Raw genomic sequence first — 20621 nt, forward strand, 5'->3', positions numbered from 1 at the left:
TTAGTTCAAGAAAAACCTGTAATCTATTTTTCCAAAAAATTAACACTAGTCTAGAGGCAGCATTATACTTCAAATAGAGATATCAGATACACTAGGATCCCTTCTAGCATTGCACTTACACACATTCCAAAATCAGGAACACGTAAGAGCAACACTAATCTTTTTAAAAAAAAATTTTAAATGTTTATTTCTGAGAGACAGAAACAGAGTGCAAGCAGGGGAGGGGCAGAGAGAGAGGGAGACAGAATCCAAGGCAGGCTCCAGGCTCTGAGCTATCAGCACAGAACCTTGATGCAGGGCTCAAACCCATGAACTGCGAGATCATGTCCTGAGCTGAAGTCTGACGCTTAACTGACTGAGCCACCCAGGTGCCCCTGGAGCAACATTAATCTTAAATATTGAATTTCTAAACAAGTTTCTGTTTTTGTTTCTGTTTTAGCATTGCTCTTGCAGTATTTACAATGTTTTAAAACAAGATGAAAACAATTCCCCTCCCAAATTTTGTACATATTAATGAAGAATGTATTTTTGTCTTTTCCATATACGACTAATGAATGAATGACTGCCAATTAAGATTTGCTTCATATAAGAGAGGGTCAAGGTGGCAGCATAGGAGGGTCCTGAACTTCCCTCCTCCCATGGATATACCAAATGTACAGCTACACATAGTGTAATTCCCTTTGATAGAAATCCAGGAACTAGGGACACTTGGGTGGCTTAGTTGGTTAAGTCTCTGACTCCTGAACTTTCAGTTCAGGTCATGATCACACGGTTCGTGAGATAGAGTCCGGCATCAGGCTCTGTGTGACAAGTGTGCAGAGTCAGCTTGGGATTCTCTCTCTCACCTGTTCTCCCTGCCTCTTCCACCTTCATGCTCTTTCTTATCTCAAAATAAACAAAACAAAACAAAACAAAAAATCCCAACCAAACCAAAACAAAAAAAAAAACAAAAACGAAACCCACCAACTACATGACTGACTCCTACACATCAGGGGAATGAAAAAAATATCCACATCAAAACAAGTAGGAAAGGCTGAGACACTGTCACCACCAACTCTACCCTGGGCACAGGGACAGTCAATTTGAAGAGAACCCCCAACACTAACTCCCTAGCTTCTCCTGAGTGAAGGATTTGAGCAACACATCTAGCACCCCAACTTTTAAGATTCCCATTCAAGGAATGGATCACCACCCACACACTTACTTATGAAAGCCATAAGTAAGTATAAGGCTTGGTTCCATGAGACCCATATGACTGTAGCAAAGAAGTTCACAAAGTCACAAGAGCATTTGCCTCAGTGTACAGCAAAAACACTCATCTTGCAGTCTTTCCCTGAAGGATGTGACTGCACAATTTACAAGCTGCTGTCTGAGGGTCCAGTTTCTGACTTAGCACACATTTAGAAACAAGCTGCGATCCTCCTAAGAAGCCCAGGGAGCCAATGGACACTTGCCTTACCTTCTCCCTCTGGTTCACTCCAATGATAAAATCAGATCACCAGCATCTACCTGGATGAAAAGAGCTTTTACATGTGTCTTGGCACCTCAGCTTTTGTGGATGCCATGTAAGGGACCCTGGATCATTTCAAATAGCCAATGGGATTTGCATTCATGACTCCTACAGTACAACAGCAAAGAATCAGTTTTTATTTTATTTTTAGTTTTTTTAATGTTTATTTATTTTTGAGAGAGAGAGAGAGAGACAGACAGGGTGTAAGCAGGGAAGGGGCAGAGAGAGGGAGACAGAGAATCTGAAGCAGGCTCCGGGCTCTGAGCTGTCAGCACAGAGCCCGATGTGGGGCTCAAACCCACGAACCGTGAGATCGTGACCTGAGCCGAAGTCAGACGCTTAACCGACTGAGCCACCCAGGGACCCCAAGAATCAGTTTTTAAACACATTCAGGAAGACACTCCTGCAGCTATTCAACTGAGGTCAGCATAGAGGAAGAAGGCAAACATGCCCATCTCCCAATTTCTCTCTGGAAGGGCCTTAACCACATACATTCCCTGACGACCTGCTAATTAGCAGTGGCTTATCAGCCTGCATCTAGGTGTTGGCAATTCTCCCCTTTGGGATACTGATGGGTCTTGGCACACCCTCAATTACCAGGGACCACTAAAAACAAGATGGTGGCTTGGACAATCATGAAGAGAGACAACCAGGAGCTCAGACTAAGCTGGCTAATGAGGTTTACCTCCTACACAAGACCAACTTGTCAAGACTGGGAGAGGTTGCTGTCATATCTAATATGTATGCACCAACATACAGAGTGAAAAAAATAAAGAAACAGAGGAATATGTTTCAAATAAAACTAGCCAAATCTCCAGAAACAGATCTTAATGAAACAGAGATAAGTGATTTATCTGACAGAATATTCAAATTATGATCAAGATGCTCACTGTGGTCAGAACAATTCATGAGCGAAGTGAGAATTTCAACAGAGAGAAAACAGAAATACCATGAGGCATTCATAGAGCTAAATAATACAATAGTGAACTAAAAAATTCAATATAAGGGTTCAAAAGCAGACAGGTCAAAGAAAAGAAAGGATCAATGAATTCAAAGACTGGGCAGAATTCATCCAGATATACAAAAAAAATTTTTTTTAATGAAAAAGAGTAAAGTTAGCTTAAGGGAGTTGTGGACCAATACACACATTATAGGGAGGTCCCAGAAGGAAAGACAGAAAGTGGCAGAAAAGTTATTTAAAGAAATAATGGGGTAGGAGGGGCACAGATGTGCTTCACACCTCTAAGCTAAAAAATCATCTCATTGGCACCACTGTTTATTTCCAAGTACCCTAATCCAAGCAGAAATAAGATGGACATTACAAACTGATTTCTGTCTTTATTTTTTGACTGCCATTCATTAAAGTGTTATTTCACGTAACTCGTGGTGCTGCATGTCCAGAAGTCATAGAATTACCACTCATCTGCTCCAAAGGTGGATGTCCACTTTACACACAAGACAAAAGCATCATGTATTTTGGCATGCTCTAGGTGTAGGTGCACACGCAGGAGTGTTTCTCAAGCAGTGGTCCCTGGGTCAGCAGTGCCAGCCATCACCTGGAAACTTCTTAGAAATGCAAATTTTGTCTTACCCCAGACTTACTGAATCAGAAACTTTGAGGTGCTAAACAATCTGTGTTTAATAAGCCTTCCAGGGAATTCATCAGTTACCAAAGATGAAGTAAATTATATGAAAGAGAAAAAATTAACACTTGGTTAAGGCTAACTTTTACTGCTGGTAGATGAGTTCACAAGAAACTCCAGGGCGGCTACACGGGCACACAGGGACTTCTGCAGACTTCCAGAATGAATGAAATGGGACGGGACTTGAAAACTGGATGAATTGCAAGTATGGGAGGATTCTAATGACAATGACCAGTGGAGAGCAGCCACTACAGAATCCAGTCTGTATAAGTGTTCTCCTTGACAAAACTTGACTGGTTGTATGTGGGTGATGACTGTTTGCAAGGACATGTTCAGTGAGGTGTTAATATGGGCACATTTTCTTATACAGATCACATGTCACAATCAGTTGAAAGCCAGTGAATGTGGTGTCACTGACCACATCATTAATGTAAATCAGACGAATCATAGTAGGAAACACTTTTATTCTTTAAAAGGAACTGTTTTAATAAAAAGGAATCAAAACTGTACTTGCTGGTAATCACATTGACCATTATCAGGATAGTACATGCTATTAGGAAAATGTAATTTCTTGTTTCCAAGATGATCCTTGCTGGATGATCGGCAACTATGCTATAATGATGTGAACAACACACACTATGAGCATGTTTAGTAAGCAAGACAAGAGCCGTGGCTCATTCTAAACACTTTCCTTAGCTACAGATGACCAAATAATTTGATTACATGTTTTCAGAGCTTAGAAAGGCTAACCAGCTAATCATGCCAGAGCTCAACAAACCAGCATTAATAATCACCAAAAAAGGCACTTTAAAATACAATTGACAGGGAGTGACACTAATGCAATGAGTACTGGTCTAAGCTCTGCACTAAACTTTGTCACAGTTCATACAGATAGTGCATTCTCTCTGTCTCCGTGTATATGTGTATATATAAATATATATATGTGTATATACCAACAACCATATACATATGTATGTGTGTGTACACATATATACATATATTTATATATCTCTCCATAAGCGTCTGGGTAGTGAAAAAACCCCAAAACTTTTGTTTCCTTTAATTGAATAGTACACAAAAATTCTAGTCACTTCATTTCAAACAAAGAAGGAGGGGATTGGCAAATTAACCCAAAGAAGTACCCTACTACATCTGTGTTGACAAAAAAAAGCAGTAAAATAAATACTCAAAACTTTCCTAAGTTATCAACTATTAAAATTAAGAAATCTAGCATTTTAAAAAAGTTTACTCCGCTGGAGGAAACCTGGAGGACATTTTTGGTACTGTAAATCTCAGACACTCACACATCCATATTGCTTAGGTTAAAGAGAGTGAAATGAACACAAATCTCTCCCACAAATTCCGTCTTTCAGTACCTAAGTTTTCGTTATGTTGTGTTATTACACTTAGCTTAACACATAAACAAAGTCTCGTATAAATATATTTTTAGGATGTCTAAATTCTCAGGATATTTGCAGAGTACCAAATGTACGTAGAAGACTTTTGTGAAATAAACAGGATTGGCCATATATACCAGTCTACTGCATACACCCCAGGCTTGGGTATTTTGGATCCACGTTTAGACAGACCAAATTTATCTGTCAGAGGTGGACAAAAGGCTTGCTCGTCCTTCCCAGGAACAGGTGTACAGACATGTTCTTACTTTTGAATATGAGAGAACAATTAGTAATGGCATTTAAAGTTTAATTACTAACTGTATAGTGCCTGAGGACAAAAAATCAGAGCAATTTTTGAAAGGTTAAGAGTCAGACTCTGGGCATTTCCGTTTTTTAGCTGCTGGCTCTTCAGACTTGTGTAATTCTAAAGTGCTTGCGTTGGATTTGAGACTGGGGTCTGCTTTAAGGTTATCCATGGCAACAGTGAAGCCTGAGAGAAGGTACCCCCCACCTCCGCTCATCAGTAGTTTGGGATGACTTCGATCTGGCAAAACCTAATCAAGACAGAAAGACATTCATGTTTTCCTAAGCAGATAAAGCACATGCTAACAATACGCATGCCGGAGATCAGAGTTTAAACAACACAGATTCTCTTGGAAGATTTAATTGGGTCAATTCCTAAAGAGCTCCTTCTTTCACATAATAGTGCAGATAAAAGTGTAGAAATTGGTTTAAGTGATTTTGTTTTGAAAAATAAAGCTGGAGCTGCTGCTCTCAAACCTGAGGCAAGTTTCTGGTGGCAAACGAGCAAACGGTTGGTGTAGTACCCCTGGACCTCTGCACAGCTTTCTTCCTAATGGCTCCAGGAAGCTTTGTGGTCAACAGTGGGGTTTTGGTCCACAGAGAAGTAACTACTGGACATATATCCAGAGCTTCCCTGCCCCGATACCTTGTTAACTCGAACGAGATTTCTTCTCTGCCATTATCATAACTCGATAAGATGACCGCCACAAAGGGCAGAGTCCGCTCAGGGCTTTGAGTATCCCAGATTAAGCAGTACCATGTCCAAGCGGTAGGGCAGTGCCTGTGGCGGCCATGGAGGTGCTCCCTCAGATCTCTCTTCCAGAGGGAACTGGCTGTGAGGAGTTCAGGCAGCAGAATGCCTTTAGCAGCTGCACCTTTGGTATCCTCTGCAGCATTCCCAGCCAGGGAGGTCATGGACCACTTCAAGTCGATTACTGAGCATCGGTACAAGGACCGCGACACTTCTGCTCAACATAGTGCTCCTTTAACAGGCATTCTTTGCTCTGGGGTTCCCCAATATGCTGGCTGAGATTTTCTGAGGACAGCACTGCAGGCTCTTCCTCCCCATCTTCCTTTCTCCCCCTCTTTCACAGCCATCAGACCTCCACCATGGCCTGAGGGCTTCCCCATCTAATCCTGCTTGTTTCTCATCTTTCAAAGGCATTTTCCCCAATAAATCCTTTCCACTTCTAATTCCATCTTAGCCAATGCCTTCCAGAGGACCTGAACCGGACATGGAGCCTGCCAGTAAATCCTGAAAACCTGCCGCAAAGATATCCTGGCAGAGAAAAGACAGTCACTTTCTTGTTGGCCTAGGGATTTTGTTATTATCAGTTATTCCCTCCACAGTGATCTCGAGGCCTTGAAGAAACATGAATCACAACTGTTTGCATTTTAAATGTCTCTGGACTGGAGTTACAGAGTAATAGGCCCTGACGTGAAAGGAGAAAAATGGGTCAGGAAAAGCCAAGGCACTTTCTCTGAGTTACAGGCAAGACACTCTTTCATCTCTGTCGACAGAAATAAGGGTATCTCTACTTAACAATTTCTGGCACTACTGCAAAGAGCCAGCGACTCAGGGGAGTGGCTCCCTGAACTAGCCATAAAAACACATACCTGGTAATTCCTGAGCCAGGTTTCAGAGAGCCTGAGGTTGATGACCCCTCCTCTTTCCCGCAGTTTTGTGTAGCACTCCAACAGAGGCTACGGGCATAAAAAGAGTTGAGAATTACTTTGAAGGCTGCGAATTCAGTATTAACATGCAGATGCAAAAACTCCCGTCCATTCCATTTCAGTATTACCTCTTTATACTGGCAGTAGACCACGAATGGCCTTGAAGGGGCCACGAAATCCAGCAAAGACAGCAGGAGTGGAGTGGGATGGAAACGACTAGCTACAATTAAACTGTAAGGAAAATGTTATACAAATTATTTCTCTACTCAGCAAGGCAGAGTGCAGATTTTCAAATGTGTTTAAAATGATCATTTATTTGCCATGACTCACAGGGAAAAGTTTTAAATACAACGTTCTACAAATTCAAGAAAAAATAAAATCATGGGCTATACTCTCTCAGAAACACAAAATGAATAAAAACTCTTTTGGGGGCACCTGCGTGGCTCAGTCAGTTAAGCATCCGACTTCAGCTAAGGTCATGATATCATGGTTTGTGAGTTCAAGCCCTTCATCAGGCTCTCTGCTGTCAGTGTGGAGCCCACTTTGGATCTTCTGTTCCCCCTCTCTCTATGCCCTTTCCCTGCTTGTTCTCCCCCTTCTCAAAAATAGACATAAAAAACAAACAAAAAAAAAGCTCTGTTGGTGCTCGGCAACACTAAGTAGCATTTAATGACATTCTTGATTTTTTAAAAAAAATCTGGACACAAATCCAACATTGTACTTACTGGCTTTGCGGATATCTGAATATATGGGTCTTGTCAGGTTTCCCCTAGCCTTTACCGGTAGCCAGTCTCACACCAGTCTGAATGGCCCACCACCTGCATGCAGCTGGACTATACAGACCCATCGGATACACGATCATCAGAGAAATTCCAAACTTATTCTAAAACTCTGAAACCAGCACAATTTCCCACCTCCAATGGAGGCAGCCTCCTTTCTTTAAAAACCCAAGACAAAATCATCATCTCTGCTCTATCATCAAAGCAGACAAGCAGATGAAGAATTCTAATCTGTTTGAAGCAGAGCCCATGAGCACCCAGAGATCTGCATTCCTTCATCAACGCACCCATCTGCATTTCTTTCACTCAGCAGAGCAGCAGCCTCTAAATGTCTTTTCCTTTGCTCTTCTTGTCTTCTCTGCTTTTCCTGAATCTTCAAGAAGAAAAAGAAGAAACTAAGTACTGAGGTCATTCAGTCAAGTTTATGGAAACGCTGGTCTGTCAGAACATTTCAACAATATTTATCAACTTGGACTAAAGCAACAAAAGGTCATTTGTAAGAAAGCTGAAAACACATAAATCCTTAGAGTACCTGGTATACAATGCTTCTGTATTCTAAAGTTCCATCCCAAAGATCACATCACACACATGTGTACACCCACACATTTTCTCTACCTGTTTTGATACTTATCATCTTGGGCACTGATGCTCCAAAGCCAAGCCAAATCTCTGTGCTTAAATGAAGTTAACTAAAACTAAGGGGAGTTTTATGAAGGTAGTGGGAACTCTTAATCCTCTTACGTAATCTTTTTTGCTTCCTCTCTCTTTCGGTTCCTTGTATTCTGGATCTTGAGAGACGATTTCCATCGTTTCTTGCTCCTGTGGGTGATGGCTCTCTTGGGCTTCTGCCACGCTGTCTTCATTCTCTTGTTCTGAAGTCTGTTTTTCCTCCAGAGTGCCATTACTTTCTTCAACTGAAGCACTGTCTTTAGGCTCTGAAGATAGCATCTCTGCAGAAAATGTGCCATTTAGGAGACTGTCCACTTTGTTGAGTGGGAATTCATAAAGACCACTGAGGAAAGATTTGGGAAATCCAAAACATGCTGTTGCTGCCCGAACAGGTCCACCTCCAGGGTACAGCTGAATAATGGAACCAAAGCCTGGATTAAAAAAAAAAAAAAAAAAAAAAGGCAAACATCCGCTCAATGGAGGGGATTCTAGACTATGCAAACCCTCAGGGTCCCCCCGGTAAGTCTCCACTCTGCTCAGACTCTGCATGATGATGCGGCTCTTCTGGGGTCTGTTCAGTCTATGAATATCAGTGAAGGAAATAGGTTTCCAAAACATGGGAATAAGAAGTCTTTTTTTTTTTCTTTTAAACTATTTGTTTTGAGAGAGAGTGCGTGCATATGAGTGGTGAGGGGCAGAGAGAGAAAGAAGGGAGAGAATCCCAAGCAGGCTCTGCACTGTCAGTGAAGAGCCTGATGTGGGGCTTGACCTCATGAATCATGAAATCATGACCTGAGCCAAAATCAAGAGCTGGATGCTTAGCCAACTGAGCTACCCAGGCGCCCCAACTTGAACAAGAAGTCTTAAAGCTTACCCCCACTTGACACTATGGTAAAGCCTTGTTATTGTGCAAATATGGATGTCACATGATGGGTGACTGGCTCTCAGCTTTCCCCCACTCCAATCCTCAATCAGGGCAGTTAAAAGTTCTTATCTTCTACAGGGTTAGAGAGGAGAGGCAAACCAGGCTGTGTTGTGCTCCTCCAGGACAAAATACACCCCCAGTATTCTTCTTATCCAATCCCCTCATTTCAGGCCAATAAAATAAGCATCAGCTATCTAAGAATTTACTGAAATCACCGTCATGGAGGTCCAAGTCAGACAAAGGCTTCAGAAACATCCCCACTGATGCTGAAGCTGCAAACGGTAACTGCCATTCTGGGGCACCAACCCAGCACTGGCTGGGAGATGTGGACTCTGCAGGAAGGTCCCAAGGACTGGAGCTGTGTGGGCCCATCCAAACCATTTCATTAATCTTGCAGTAACTCAGCCTCACTTTCTGTGCACTGTGAGTTTTTAGGCCCCTCTACTTATGTCATGGTGGTACTTTAATGAGCCTGAAAATGTTAAACCTTACCTCCCATTCGTTCCATCATTGCACCCAGCACCAAGCCTGCACATGTTTCCATTACAATCATTTTATTGCCAGCACGGATATTTCCCAATGTCAACATCTGGGCTAGGGTATCATATCTCATGTGGCTAAGGAAAAAAAAGAATGATTCATTTATTTTTAGCTAAGCAGAGCCAGCTAAATTAATCATCATTTCTCAAGTTTTGCTTGTTTCATAAAAATTATGTTGGTAAGATTATAGATTGCTTTGGAGGCAACAGTAAAAAGAACTTACAATTCATGAGGTAGGAGGACACTTTATGCAGGTGAGCAAGCTTTTCATTTTATTTAAAATCATGACTTTCCTTAAAGATATATTCTCCCCCAATTACACTTTTGAAAGGAAACAAAGCGTACTTGATTTTTCCAGGTTCTCTTGCATAATACATAATTGAAAGAATGCGGGTGGATGGCTTCACAACAGTAATGATGGCTTCATACCTGGGGGAAGAAAAAAGAGGACATCAGTTTTTAAAAACTGGCTTTAAAATATTTTACTTCTAATAACATATATTTTATAAACCTATAAAGATTTAATACTTTCATCCCTTTCAAAGAAAACCCACTTACTTCTTTTTCTTCTTTTTTATATATTTATCTTGAGCGAATTCTGTCTTGTCTCGGAATGTTGTACTATTTTCAATTAACTGCTGAACTATTTCCTATAATAAAAGGAGCAAGGAGATTTCCTGAAACTTTATTTCCACTGAAATGATAACTTCAAAGGTTTCTTAGCCTAGAATGTATACAAAGATCTGATTTTCCAGTCCCCTTTCCACACAAGTCCAAATGAATAAACTACATTTTTTACTTTACCTAAAACTTGTATTAAAATACAAGTACTTTGTAACGCCACTTCAAACAGGGTAAAAACAAAACAAAATAGAGATACACAATAAAGGGAGAAGGGATGTAAAGCAAACAGTCATTCCTGAAGATACTGGCTGAAAACATTACTGAAAATGAACCAAGTTAAGCTCTGATATGCACTAAGTTATTAAATTATCCTTTGCTAACAGTATCAGTGGTGTCACTCACTTACATTCCTGCATAAAAGAAATGAAATCTTTGATATACTGAATTGCATGTACACTTCAAACTATTTTTAAGAGAAACACTATTCTTACATTTCACCTTAGGTAAATCCTGCTTCAAAAACCAAATAATTTTCTCAATACCATACAAAAACAAAACGCAACCTCTTTGAGTATTACCTCTCCTTTAATGCCCTTGTCCTTTAAAGCTTTTATGTCATCTTGAGTAAGTTTCTGAGATTTCCCATCATCAATTATATTTCGATTATCAGTGCCCGCTTCTTTGGTCTCTAAGGAAGGAAATTGCTTTATGACATTTATGATTTGTAATTAGTTAAAATCTTTCTACTTCTAAGTTCATGTCCACTTCCAGCCCATCAGTCACTGAAATTTGCCCTTCTAATTCCACTGCGTCCACCCCTGCCACTACCTTTTCTTGCCATGACTGCTCCCGTCTCTAACTCATATTCTTCCCCCTCCCATTCTTGCTCTTTACAATCCTCCCAGACACCAAAGTTCTCTTTATAAAATACAAACTGGCTCATCTAATGCTCCCAAGCACAAAACAGTGGCTTCCTACAACTAGAATACATTCCAAAGATGACCTGCAAGGTTGTATACGCTCTGGCCCCTGTACTTTAGCCACTCTGCCCATCTTTCTGTTCCTTAAACACACCCAGCACAGGCTCACTGCAGGGCTCTGGCACTTGCTGCTCCCTCCACTTGAAGTACTTTTATGACAATCTCTGGGTAGATTTCTGCCTAGGTCCTTCCCATCACTTGGCGCTGAACTCATAATCTCAGCCAAGTCTCACCAACTTAGCCTCTAGTACACCTCCCTGTTTTATGGTCTTCACAGCACATACCACCATCTACAAGTATGTTGTGTGCTTGTCTACTTATTTTTGGTGTTCCCCACTGCGAAGTACATTTTATGAGATGGTTTATCTCATAAACTGTTACAATCACAGTACCTAATCATGTCTGGAACATACTTGGTGCTCAATAAAAATATGGATGCTAATTGAAAAGCATTTAACTAATTGGTTTGAACAAAAATTTTAATAGTATTTTAGTCATTTGATTTAAAAAATTAATTATTTTAATTAATAAAATATTTTAAGTACATTTATTTAACAAATATTGAAGTACTTAATTTTAACTAATAATAACTGCTAAACATATGGGCCTTTGCTACAGACCAGACACTGTTAGGAACTTCCCATGTATTGGACTGAACTCCAACAACAAGCTAGGCATTAAATTTATTTATGGATCCATTTTACAGATGAAGCTCTAAGACCTAGAGAAACCAGATAAATTGCCTAAGGTAACAATGCAAGTGATGAAACAAACTTAAACCTGGTCAGTTAAATTTGAAGCCAGATTCTCAACCTCTACCCTACATGCTAACTGCCTCTAGCTGTTATTTAACTTCTGGGCACTGAAAGGGCTCTCTACCTGCTCTTACACTGAAGTAGCAAGGATTCTTGGGATTAAAACTTTGGCCTAAAGTCAGAGAGGCAGTTAATGATGGGATGGAGCCAGAATCAAGGTATCTCAAAGTCAAAGGCAGCTCTCGCTTCATTCCACCAAGCTACAGTTCTTAGTTTGAGTTTAAATTTCTTTGGAGATAGCTTGGGTTAGCATGTGGAATAGGTTGGGGTTGACAGGTTTCTGACTAGTCAGCTCAAGAGCACCTATTTCATATACCCAAAGTAGTACACCTGAAGTAGGTTCTTCCTTCTTCTTCTTAGGCTGAAGACTTCCTCCATTGGTCACTTCAAATGTGGTTCCATAACTATGGCCAATGATGTTATCCAGATAGAACCACTGCTTTTCAAAAGTTATTTTTCTGGGGAAGAAAACACAATTAGCTGTATCTTATTTGCATTCAATATAGAAAATATATGCTTCATCAAATTTATTTCAAAACTGGTCTCCACAAAGAATAATCTCTGGAGATTATCTCTGAACATGAACTGACAAATGAACTAGAGATAACTGTGTTGGGGCAGAGACAAACTTAATAAGAAGCCACAAAAACAGTGAATTTGCGATGAGAAACAAGGACAAAAGACATTCCTCTTCAGAGGTATTGGTCTGACTCCAATTTGCACTGATGGGATGTCCTAACTCACAGCTTTGCGGATTTCCTAAATAAAGGGCCACCAAGATTGCCTGGCCATTGAACACACACTGTGACACCTCTCAAACAATCATTGAGATGGCAAGGATTTAACAAATTCCCTGGTCTAACTGGCTATTTTCTTTAAAAGGTATCTAGTAAAAGCAGGGGTGCCTCATTGGCTCAGCAGAGCATGTGACTCTTGATCTTGGGGTCATGAGTTCAAGCCCCACATTGCATGTAGAGCCTACTAAACAAAGAAATATCTAGTAAAAGCAAATTATGATTACAAATAAACATCACTGACAATCTATACATTTGGAAATGTACCTAACACTGATAATGCTGTACTGAGGATCAAGCAACTTCAGCTTTTCCCATTATCTGGATTTTTATCTTATTACCATTTAAAAGGAAAATCCCACAAAAACAAAAAACCTTTTCTTTTTCTTCAAAAAAAAAAAAAGAAAGAAAACTAACATCTGCTAAGTGTTGACAAGTGGCTGGGCAGTACATGCCAATGTGTTTCATGCTTTTTTATTTAATTCTCATAGTAATCCTGGGACAAAGCACCTTCCAGATGAGCAATCTAAGGTTTAGGAAAAGTATCTTGTCCAAGATTCATAGTTACAAAGTGGGAGCAGGGATTAAGATCCAGGTCTGCCTAACTCCAAAGCCTGGTACCTTCCACTATACCATACATACAGTCTGTCCCAGAAAAGACCAATGGATCTCAGGAAGCCCTGACTAGTTTTAGGGCATGGCCAATGCCCACAGAACTCTGAATCCTGGAAGACATGTACTGGTTAATTCTGTTTGTGCCCCACCCCACACCTTCTCCTCCTTTTTCTGTGCCCCAGGAGTCTATGACAGAATGCACAGACCACATCACCCAAGCTCCCTTGCCAAAAGTTTCCAGAGCCTAGGTCCATCACCATTCTGTTGGTTCTCTAAACCTTGCCACACCACTGTATATGTATATGTCACATCTTCATTAAGTCCCCTCCCTTGAACCACCTAAGTAAATTCCTGAGACATCCTAAGTGATCCAGACAGAGTCAATTCTTAATCTTTACTGGGTGCCCAGTTTCTAAAATGACAGAACATAAGAGACTCTGAAAATATTTGCTGACATAAATCCCATTAGAGAAACTGAAACTCTGCTCAGCCCAGATGTGCAACCCACACTCTCATCCCTTGAGGACCCCAGTGCTAATGAAACACTGAGTCTGAGATGGTTTGGGTTTACCCTGCTGGCTGGGGGTCTGGTATGCAAAGAGAGGTGTGCCACTCAAAGTGAATGGCATGACAAGAGGTCACAGCCCTAGTCAGGAAAGTGAGGACCAGTCAGAGGAATGTGATGCCATATCTTCACTGAGAAAGAGTGGGATGTGCAGTCTCTTCAGCAAGCCAAGATTGCTTTTGCCCAACCAGATGTGTACAGACCCAAAGAAGAGTGAAGGTAGTCTGACTTGGGATGTAGATGAGCTCAAAGCGTCATTTACTAAATCAAATGGAAACTAATGCAATGGCTTCTGCCAAGAAAAGTGATGAAAAGTGCTTCCAAACAAATTATGTCTAGAGTACCGTCAGAGTACTTTTTAGAAATAAAGATGCTACTGTCTGCCTTGTTGGTAATGAAAAAGCTCTCCTCTAAAAGAGCACATTATTGGGGTGCCTGGGTGGCTTAGTCGGTTAAGCGTCCGACTTTCGCTTAGGTCATGATCTCGCGGTTCGTGGGTTCGAGCCCCGCGTCAGGCTCTGGGCTGGCTGCCAGCTCAGAGCCTGGAGCCTGTTTCAGTCTGTGACTCCCTCCCTCTCTGACCCTCCCCTGCTCATGCTGTCTCTCTCTCTCTCTCTCCTAGAAATAAAAATAAAACATTTAAAAAAATAAATAAATAAAAGAGCACATTATTAACAGCCACACTCAAACATCCACTTTTAAAGTTAAGCAACTTGAGAAAAGGGCAAATGAGAAAGAAAAGAAAGAAAAACCAAAATTTCACCTGCATGGTCATTACACAGCTGTATAAACTTTTATATCATTCATCAAGCATAACCTAAGGACTTTGCTGCACTGTTGCACTTCAAATTAAAAAATTTAAATAATTAGTATTGGCTCTTTCCAAAAATTATATACTTGAAGGCCAGGAGATATTTCTAATAAGAAATTCTAGAGAAAATGGTGCAGATATTGTATTTCTGGACTAAAAGAACTCCTCCCCGTGCCCCTGCACCCCCAGCATGTCTTTTTCCTTACCAAACTGGTTCTTGTGCAATAAAACCTGGTTGTCATCAGCATGATGCTTTGGGGGCTGTTACTTGACTATTTTCTGTTTCACTTTAAATACCAGTCAACAGTTTCATTCACACAGGAATAAAATAATTTATCTGAAGGGAGTACTTACAAACTCCAAATCTCAGAGTGCCTAGACTGTGGTCTGCAGAAAGCTGTTCTCCTGACACTGAACTTAACTTATTTCATTGTCTAAAGTACTATAATACCAAACTCAAAAAAAANAAAAAAAAAAAAAAAAAAAAAAAAAAAAAAAAAAAAAAAAAAAAAAAAAAAAAAAAAAAAAAAAAAAAAAAAAAAAAAAAAAAAAAAAAGCTTGGTTGTACTTTCTGGATAATCAACAAAAACATCTCAATACATTTTCAACATTAATAACCTATTGGGATTTAAGAAGTTACCAAAAATTCCCACTTCTCTATTATTAAAATAGAGTTATAACTAATCAGCAGGTTCACAAATCAAGCCTGTTTTTAAGTTTGAGACCTTGAACAAACTGCTTTTGGGTAGTTTAACTTTCATAGACCTCCTCCCATCCCTTTGTGTAAAGTGAGGGAATCCTAGAGAGATCCTACATTCTATGGGACGTTCTTTTCCAACGTAATTATGTGTAAATGGTTATTCCAGTTTGGATACAGAAAAGAGCCCAAAGGCCAGATAAGGTTGGAGAGGTTTCATTTTTGTGGGGCTGATCCTGGCTGAGGGAGTAGGAAGAAAGGATGGTCTATGGGAAAAAGGCAGGGGAGGGGAGGATCCTGAGAGGCAAAGATAGGAGAGAATGGTTGGTGGGTTCTGTGAAATAATAGGAGAGAACATCTCAAGAACCTAGGAGAACAACCCCAGGACGGAGGGAAGGGTAAGAGCAAGGATGGGGAGGGCACTTGAGCACCCGAGGGCGAAGTATGAGAAAAGGAACCCTGTGGAAAGACCGAGAGGGATGTTGAAGGCAAAAGACCAGGTTTGAAACCTCGGAAGGGGCAGTCTACAGAAAGACAGAAAGGACAGGAGAATGGGATGTTGGGGGGAAAGGCTTCTGTGGAAAGACCAAGAGGAGAAAACGAGAAAGCGGGTTAGGGATCCACAGAGCCAAGAACTAGACCCTGGTGGGAGGGGGTTGGTGGGAAGACCTGGAGGAAGGGGGTATCTAGAAAGTGGGGACGGGGACCCCAAAGGCCAGGGACCTGACTTACTTTCTCCGCTGGACTTGCACTGCTTTGAACACATCTTCCCGTTTCAGCACCACGAAGTCGCCGTCGCGGATGCGGTGGTCCTCGGGATGCGGTGGCTGTGGGCCCGGCGACTCTCCTGGGCCCTCCATGGCGCTCAGCCGGTCTCCCCGCTCCGCAGCCTCTCTCCTGCTCCCCGCGCCCCGCCCTTCGTCCTCTGCGGCGGCGGCCGCCAGCCTCACAACCACAAATAGAGTGGACGCAGAACCCTAACACCGGCACCTCCCCCACGTGCCGCGCGCCGCTTCCGCTTTCCGGTGGGAACCTCTACGGCTTCCGTCTGGCCGAACTTCTTGATTGGCTGCACTCCTTTCCGCCCCTCCGGTCTCGCAGCACCTTGGACGGAAGTTGCGTCAAAGACGCGCCAAAAAAGAACTTGGAAGAGTTTAGCTTCGGTAGCTAAACGCCTTCCAGTGAGCCTGTGAGGCGTCGGGGAAACAGGCCTCTTGCGGGGACGTCTGGAGGGCTGCGACTGAAGAGAATCGCCGGACTTGGGCAGGGGCCGCCTGAGGAGCTCGGACCTCGGTCTCTTCTCGGCCCTGCCTAGCTTCCCCCGGGAGGAAGGGAGAGCGGGTCGGCGCACATCTACTGCTACCCAGGAACCTGCCCTGCTGAGAACCAGGAGACTCTTAGGACCTCTGTCTCTGCACGTAAGAGCCGCCCGAGGAGAACTAAATGAAGTAGGGTATTTAACGGAGCACAACAGGCCCACAACTGGCTCTTTTACTCAATTCTGCAGTCCTACGTCTTGCGTCTGTTGGAATTTTTACAAGTTATTGCCACTATATTATCTCCTTTGGGAAAGATACAGCCTGTAAGCGTTCTCGAGGGAGCGCTTCCGCGTGGATTTTGAAAACGGAGTTTGGAGTTCAGTTCTGCCACCAAACAGCTTTGATCTTGATCTGTTTCTCAGGGCTTCAGTTTCCTGACTTGCGATGTGGCCTTGACGATTATCAAAGTTCTGCCTTATCCTAACATCAGGAACTTGTTTGGGTATTAACGTATTTATTAATTAAATCCCTTTAAACAGAATCAGTTGCGGGCTTGTGTGTGTGTGTGTGTGTGATGAATAGCATTACAGTGTACGGAGATATTCTTTATTTCTTTTTATCCTTAGGATACGAGCTATTTTTGAAGATTGGCTGTCTTTTTTTTTACAGCAGTTTCAGGTTTACAGAAAAATGGCACAGAAAGTGCAGAGTTCCCTCGTATTTTTCTTCCCTCCCCACAGCCCAGGTTCCATGTGTTAACACCCTGCATTAGTGTGTTACATTCGTTACAATTAATTGACTAGTATTGATACATTATTACTAGCTGAAGCCCAGAGTTTATGTTAAGAGTTCACTATTTCCGTTGTACAATTCCATGGGCTTTGACAAACACATAATGTCATGTATCCACCATTACAATATCATACAGAATCATTTCACTGTCCTAAAAATCCCCTGTGCTACACTTAACATGAATTATTTTAAGACTTCTTTTAGGGCGTCTGTGTGGCTCAGTCGGTTAAGCGTCCAATTTCGGCTGATCTCACGGTTCGTGGGTTCGAGTACCGCGTGAGGCTTTGTGCTGACAGCTCAGAGCCTGGAGCCTGTTTCGGATTCTGTGTCTCCCTCTCTCTCTGACACTCCCCTGCTCACACTGTCTCTCACTTTCTCTCTCAGAAATAAATAAAACATTTAAATAAAAATTTAAGACCTATTTACTTCTACTTCCATCACAGAATTTATTTTTTGAATTTTATTTAAATTCAAGTTAGTTAACATATATTGTAATAATGGTTTCAGGAGCAGAATTTAGTGATTCATCACTTACATATAACATCCTGTGCTCATTCCAAGGAGTGCCCTCCTTAATGCTCATCACCCATTTAGCTCATCCCACACCCACCTCCCCTCCAACAACCCTCAGTTTGTTCTCTGTATTTAAGGGTCTCTTATAGTTTGCCTCCCTCTCTGTTTTTTTTTTTTTTTGTAATGTATTTATTTTTTGTGCCTGCTGTGTAAGTTGGGGAGGGGCAGAGAGAAAAGGTGATAGAGGATCAGAAGTGGGCTCTGTGCTGACAGCAGAGAGCAAGAGAGCATGATGCAGGGCTTGAACTTGGATACTGCCAGATCATGACCTGAGATGAAGTTGGACCCTTAACCGACTGAGCCACCCAGGTGCCCCTTTTGTTTCTTAATTTAAAAAAAATTTTTTAAATGTTTATTCATTTTTGAGAGACAGAGGGTGAGTGGGAGAGGGACAGAGAGAGGGAGACAGAATCTGAAGCAGGCTCCAGGCTCTGAGCTGTCAGCACAGAGCCCGACTCAGGGCTCAAATCCACGAACCGTGAGATCATGACCTGAACCAAAGTTGGACGCTCAACCAACAGAGATGCCCAGATACTTCAGCCTGTTTTGCTGCTTAAATTCCACATATGAGTGAAATCATATGATATTTATGTTTCTCTGACTGACTTACTTCATTTAGCATAATACACTGGTTCCACCCATGTTGTTGCAAATGGCAAGATTTCATTCTTTTTGATCACCTAATAATATTCCATTGTTTATAGATACACCACATCTTCTTTATCCATTCATCAGTCGATGGACATTTGGGCTCTTTCTATAATGTGACTATTGTTGATAGCGCTGCTACAAACATTGGGGTGCATGCACCCCTTCAAATCAGCAGTTTTGTATCCTTTGGATAAATACCTAGTAATATAATTGCTGGGTTGTAGAGTAGCTCTTTTTAATTTGTTGAGGAACCTCCATACTGTTTTCCAGACTGGCTGCACCAGTTTGCATTCCCACCACCAGTGCAAAAGTGTTCTCCTTTCTCCATATCCTCGTCAACTTCTGTTGTTTCCTGAGTTGTTAATTTTAGCCATTCTGACAGGTGTGAGGTGGTATCATTGTGGTTTTGATTTGTATTTCCCTGATGATGAGTGATGTAGAGCATCCTTTCATGTATCTGTTAGCCATCTTGATGTCTTTGGAAAAGTGTCTATTCATGTCTTTTGCTCATTTCTTAATTGGGTTGTTTGTATTTTGGGTGTTGAGTTTGGTAAGTTCTTCATAGATTTTTGATACTAACCCTTTATTCAATATGTCTTTTCAAATATCTTCTATTCCATTGCTGGCCTTTTAGTTTTGGTATTGATTGTTTCCTTTACTGTGCAGAAGATTTTTATCTTGATGAGATTCTGGTAGTTCATTTTTGCTTTTGTTTCCCTTGCCTCCAGAGACACATCTAGTAAGAAGTTGGTGCAGCCACGGTCAAAGAGGTTGTTGCCTATTTTCTCCTCCAGGGATTTTATGGTTTCCTGTCTTACATTTAGTTCTTTCTCCTTTTTGAATTTATTTTTGTGTATAGAGTAAGAAAGTGGTTGTTTCATTTTTCTTCATGTTGCCGTCCGGTTTTTCCAGCACCATTTACTTAAGAGACTGTCTTTTTTCCATTGGATGCTCTTTCCCGCTTTGTCGAAGATTGGTTGGCTAAATATTTGTGGGTCCATTTCTGGGTTCCCTATTCTGTTGCATTGATCTATATGTCCCTTTTTGTGCCAGCACCACACTGTCTTGCTGATTATAGTTTTGTAATATAGTTTGAAGTCTGGAATTATGATGCCATCAGCTTTGGTTTTCTTTTTCAACATATTACATTGGCTATTCAGGACTTTTCTGGTTCCCTACAAATTTTAGAATTGTTTGTTCTAGTTCTGTAAAGAATGCTGGTGTTATTTTTGATAGAGATTGCATTGAATGTGTAGATTGCTTTGGGTAGTATCAACAGTTTAACAATATTTTTTCCTCCAGTCCATGAACATAGAGTGTTTTTCCATTTCTTTCTCTTCTTCATTTCTTTCATAGGGTTTCTATAGGTTTCTGTGCACAGATCTTTTATGTCTTTGGTTACGTTTATTACTAGGTATTTTATGGTTTTTGTTGCAGTTTTAAGTGGGATCAATTCCTTGATTTCTCTTTCCCCTGCTTCATTATTGGTGTATAGAAATGCAGCTGATTTCTGTACACTGATTTTATATTCTGCAATTTGCTGAATTCGTGTATCAGTTCAAGCAGTTTTTTGGTGGAGTCTTTCAGGCTTTCCATGTAGAGTATCATGTTGTCTGCGAAGAAGGAAAGTTTAACTTCTTCCTTACCTATCTGGTTGGCTTTTATTTCTTTGTGTTGTCTGATTGCTCAGACTAGGACCTCCAACACTATGTTGAACAACAGCGGTAAAAGTGGACATCCTTTCACATTCCTCATCTTAGGGGGAAAGCTCTCCAGTTTTTACCCATTGAGGATGATACTCACTGTGGGTCTTTTGTATATGGCTTATATGATCTTGACTTATGTTCCTTCTGTCCCTACTTTCTTGAGGGTTTTTATCAAGAAAGGATGCTATGTTTTGTCAAATGCTTTTTCTGCATCTATTGAGAGGATCATGTGGTTTTTATCCTTCCTTTTATTAATGCAATGTGTCACACTGATTGATTTGCAGATATTGAACCAGCCC

At 41.2% G+C, this 20621-nt stretch overlaps 1 protein-coding gene across 2 annotated transcripts; it reads right to left on the reverse strand.

Annotated features, from left to right (window-relative positions):
* Positions 1–3597: 3597 nt before the first annotated feature.
* On the reverse strand, positions 3598–16347 carry TRMT6 (tRNA methyltransferase 6). 2 transcript variants are annotated; one of them, XM_039224743.1, is made up of 11 exons: positions 16074–16347; positions 12190–12317; positions 10643–10752; positions 9999–10090; positions 9786–9869; positions 9393–9517; positions 8048–8406; positions 7594–7679; positions 6656–6758; positions 6471–6557; positions 3598–5104 (listed from the first exon to the last, which is right to left on the reverse strand). In XM_039224743.1, exons 1-11 carry the CDS (start codon positions 16199–16201, stop codon positions 4913–4915), a joined length of 1494 nt encoding a protein of 497 aa, XP_039080674.1. In that variant the 5' UTR covers positions 16202–16347; the 3' UTR covers positions 3598–4912. The 2 variants fall into 2 exon arrangements, with proteins under 2 accessions (XP_039080674.1, XP_039080683.1); XM_039224752.1 differs by having other exon boundaries at positions 16070–16188.
* Positions 16348–20621: the final 4274 nt, after the last annotated feature.

The sequence above is a fragment of the Hyaena hyaena genome, unplaced genomic scaffold (assembly GCF_003009895.1).
Source record: "Hyaena hyaena isolate Hyena2069 unplaced genomic scaffold, ASM300989v1 scaffold_16, whole genome shotgun sequence".
NCBI lineage: Eukaryota > Metazoa > Chordata > Mammalia > Carnivora > Hyaenidae > Hyaena > Hyaena hyaena.

Bases quoted from the DNA above. Each gene is read 5' to 3' on its own strand.
- TRMT6 (XM_039224743.1), bottom strand. From the start codon at position 16,201: ATGGAGGGCCCAGGAGAGTCGCCGGGCCCACAGCCACCGCATCCCGAG. The intron at 6,759-7,593 runs GTGCGTTGATGA...TTTTCCTTACAG, and splicing joins AGTGAAAGAAATGCAGATGG to TTTAATTGTAGCTAGTCGTT. The intron at 6,558-6,655 runs GTAATACTGAAA...TTATGCCCGTAG, and splicing joins TCTACTGCCAGTATAAAGAG to CCTCTGTTGGAGTGCTACAC.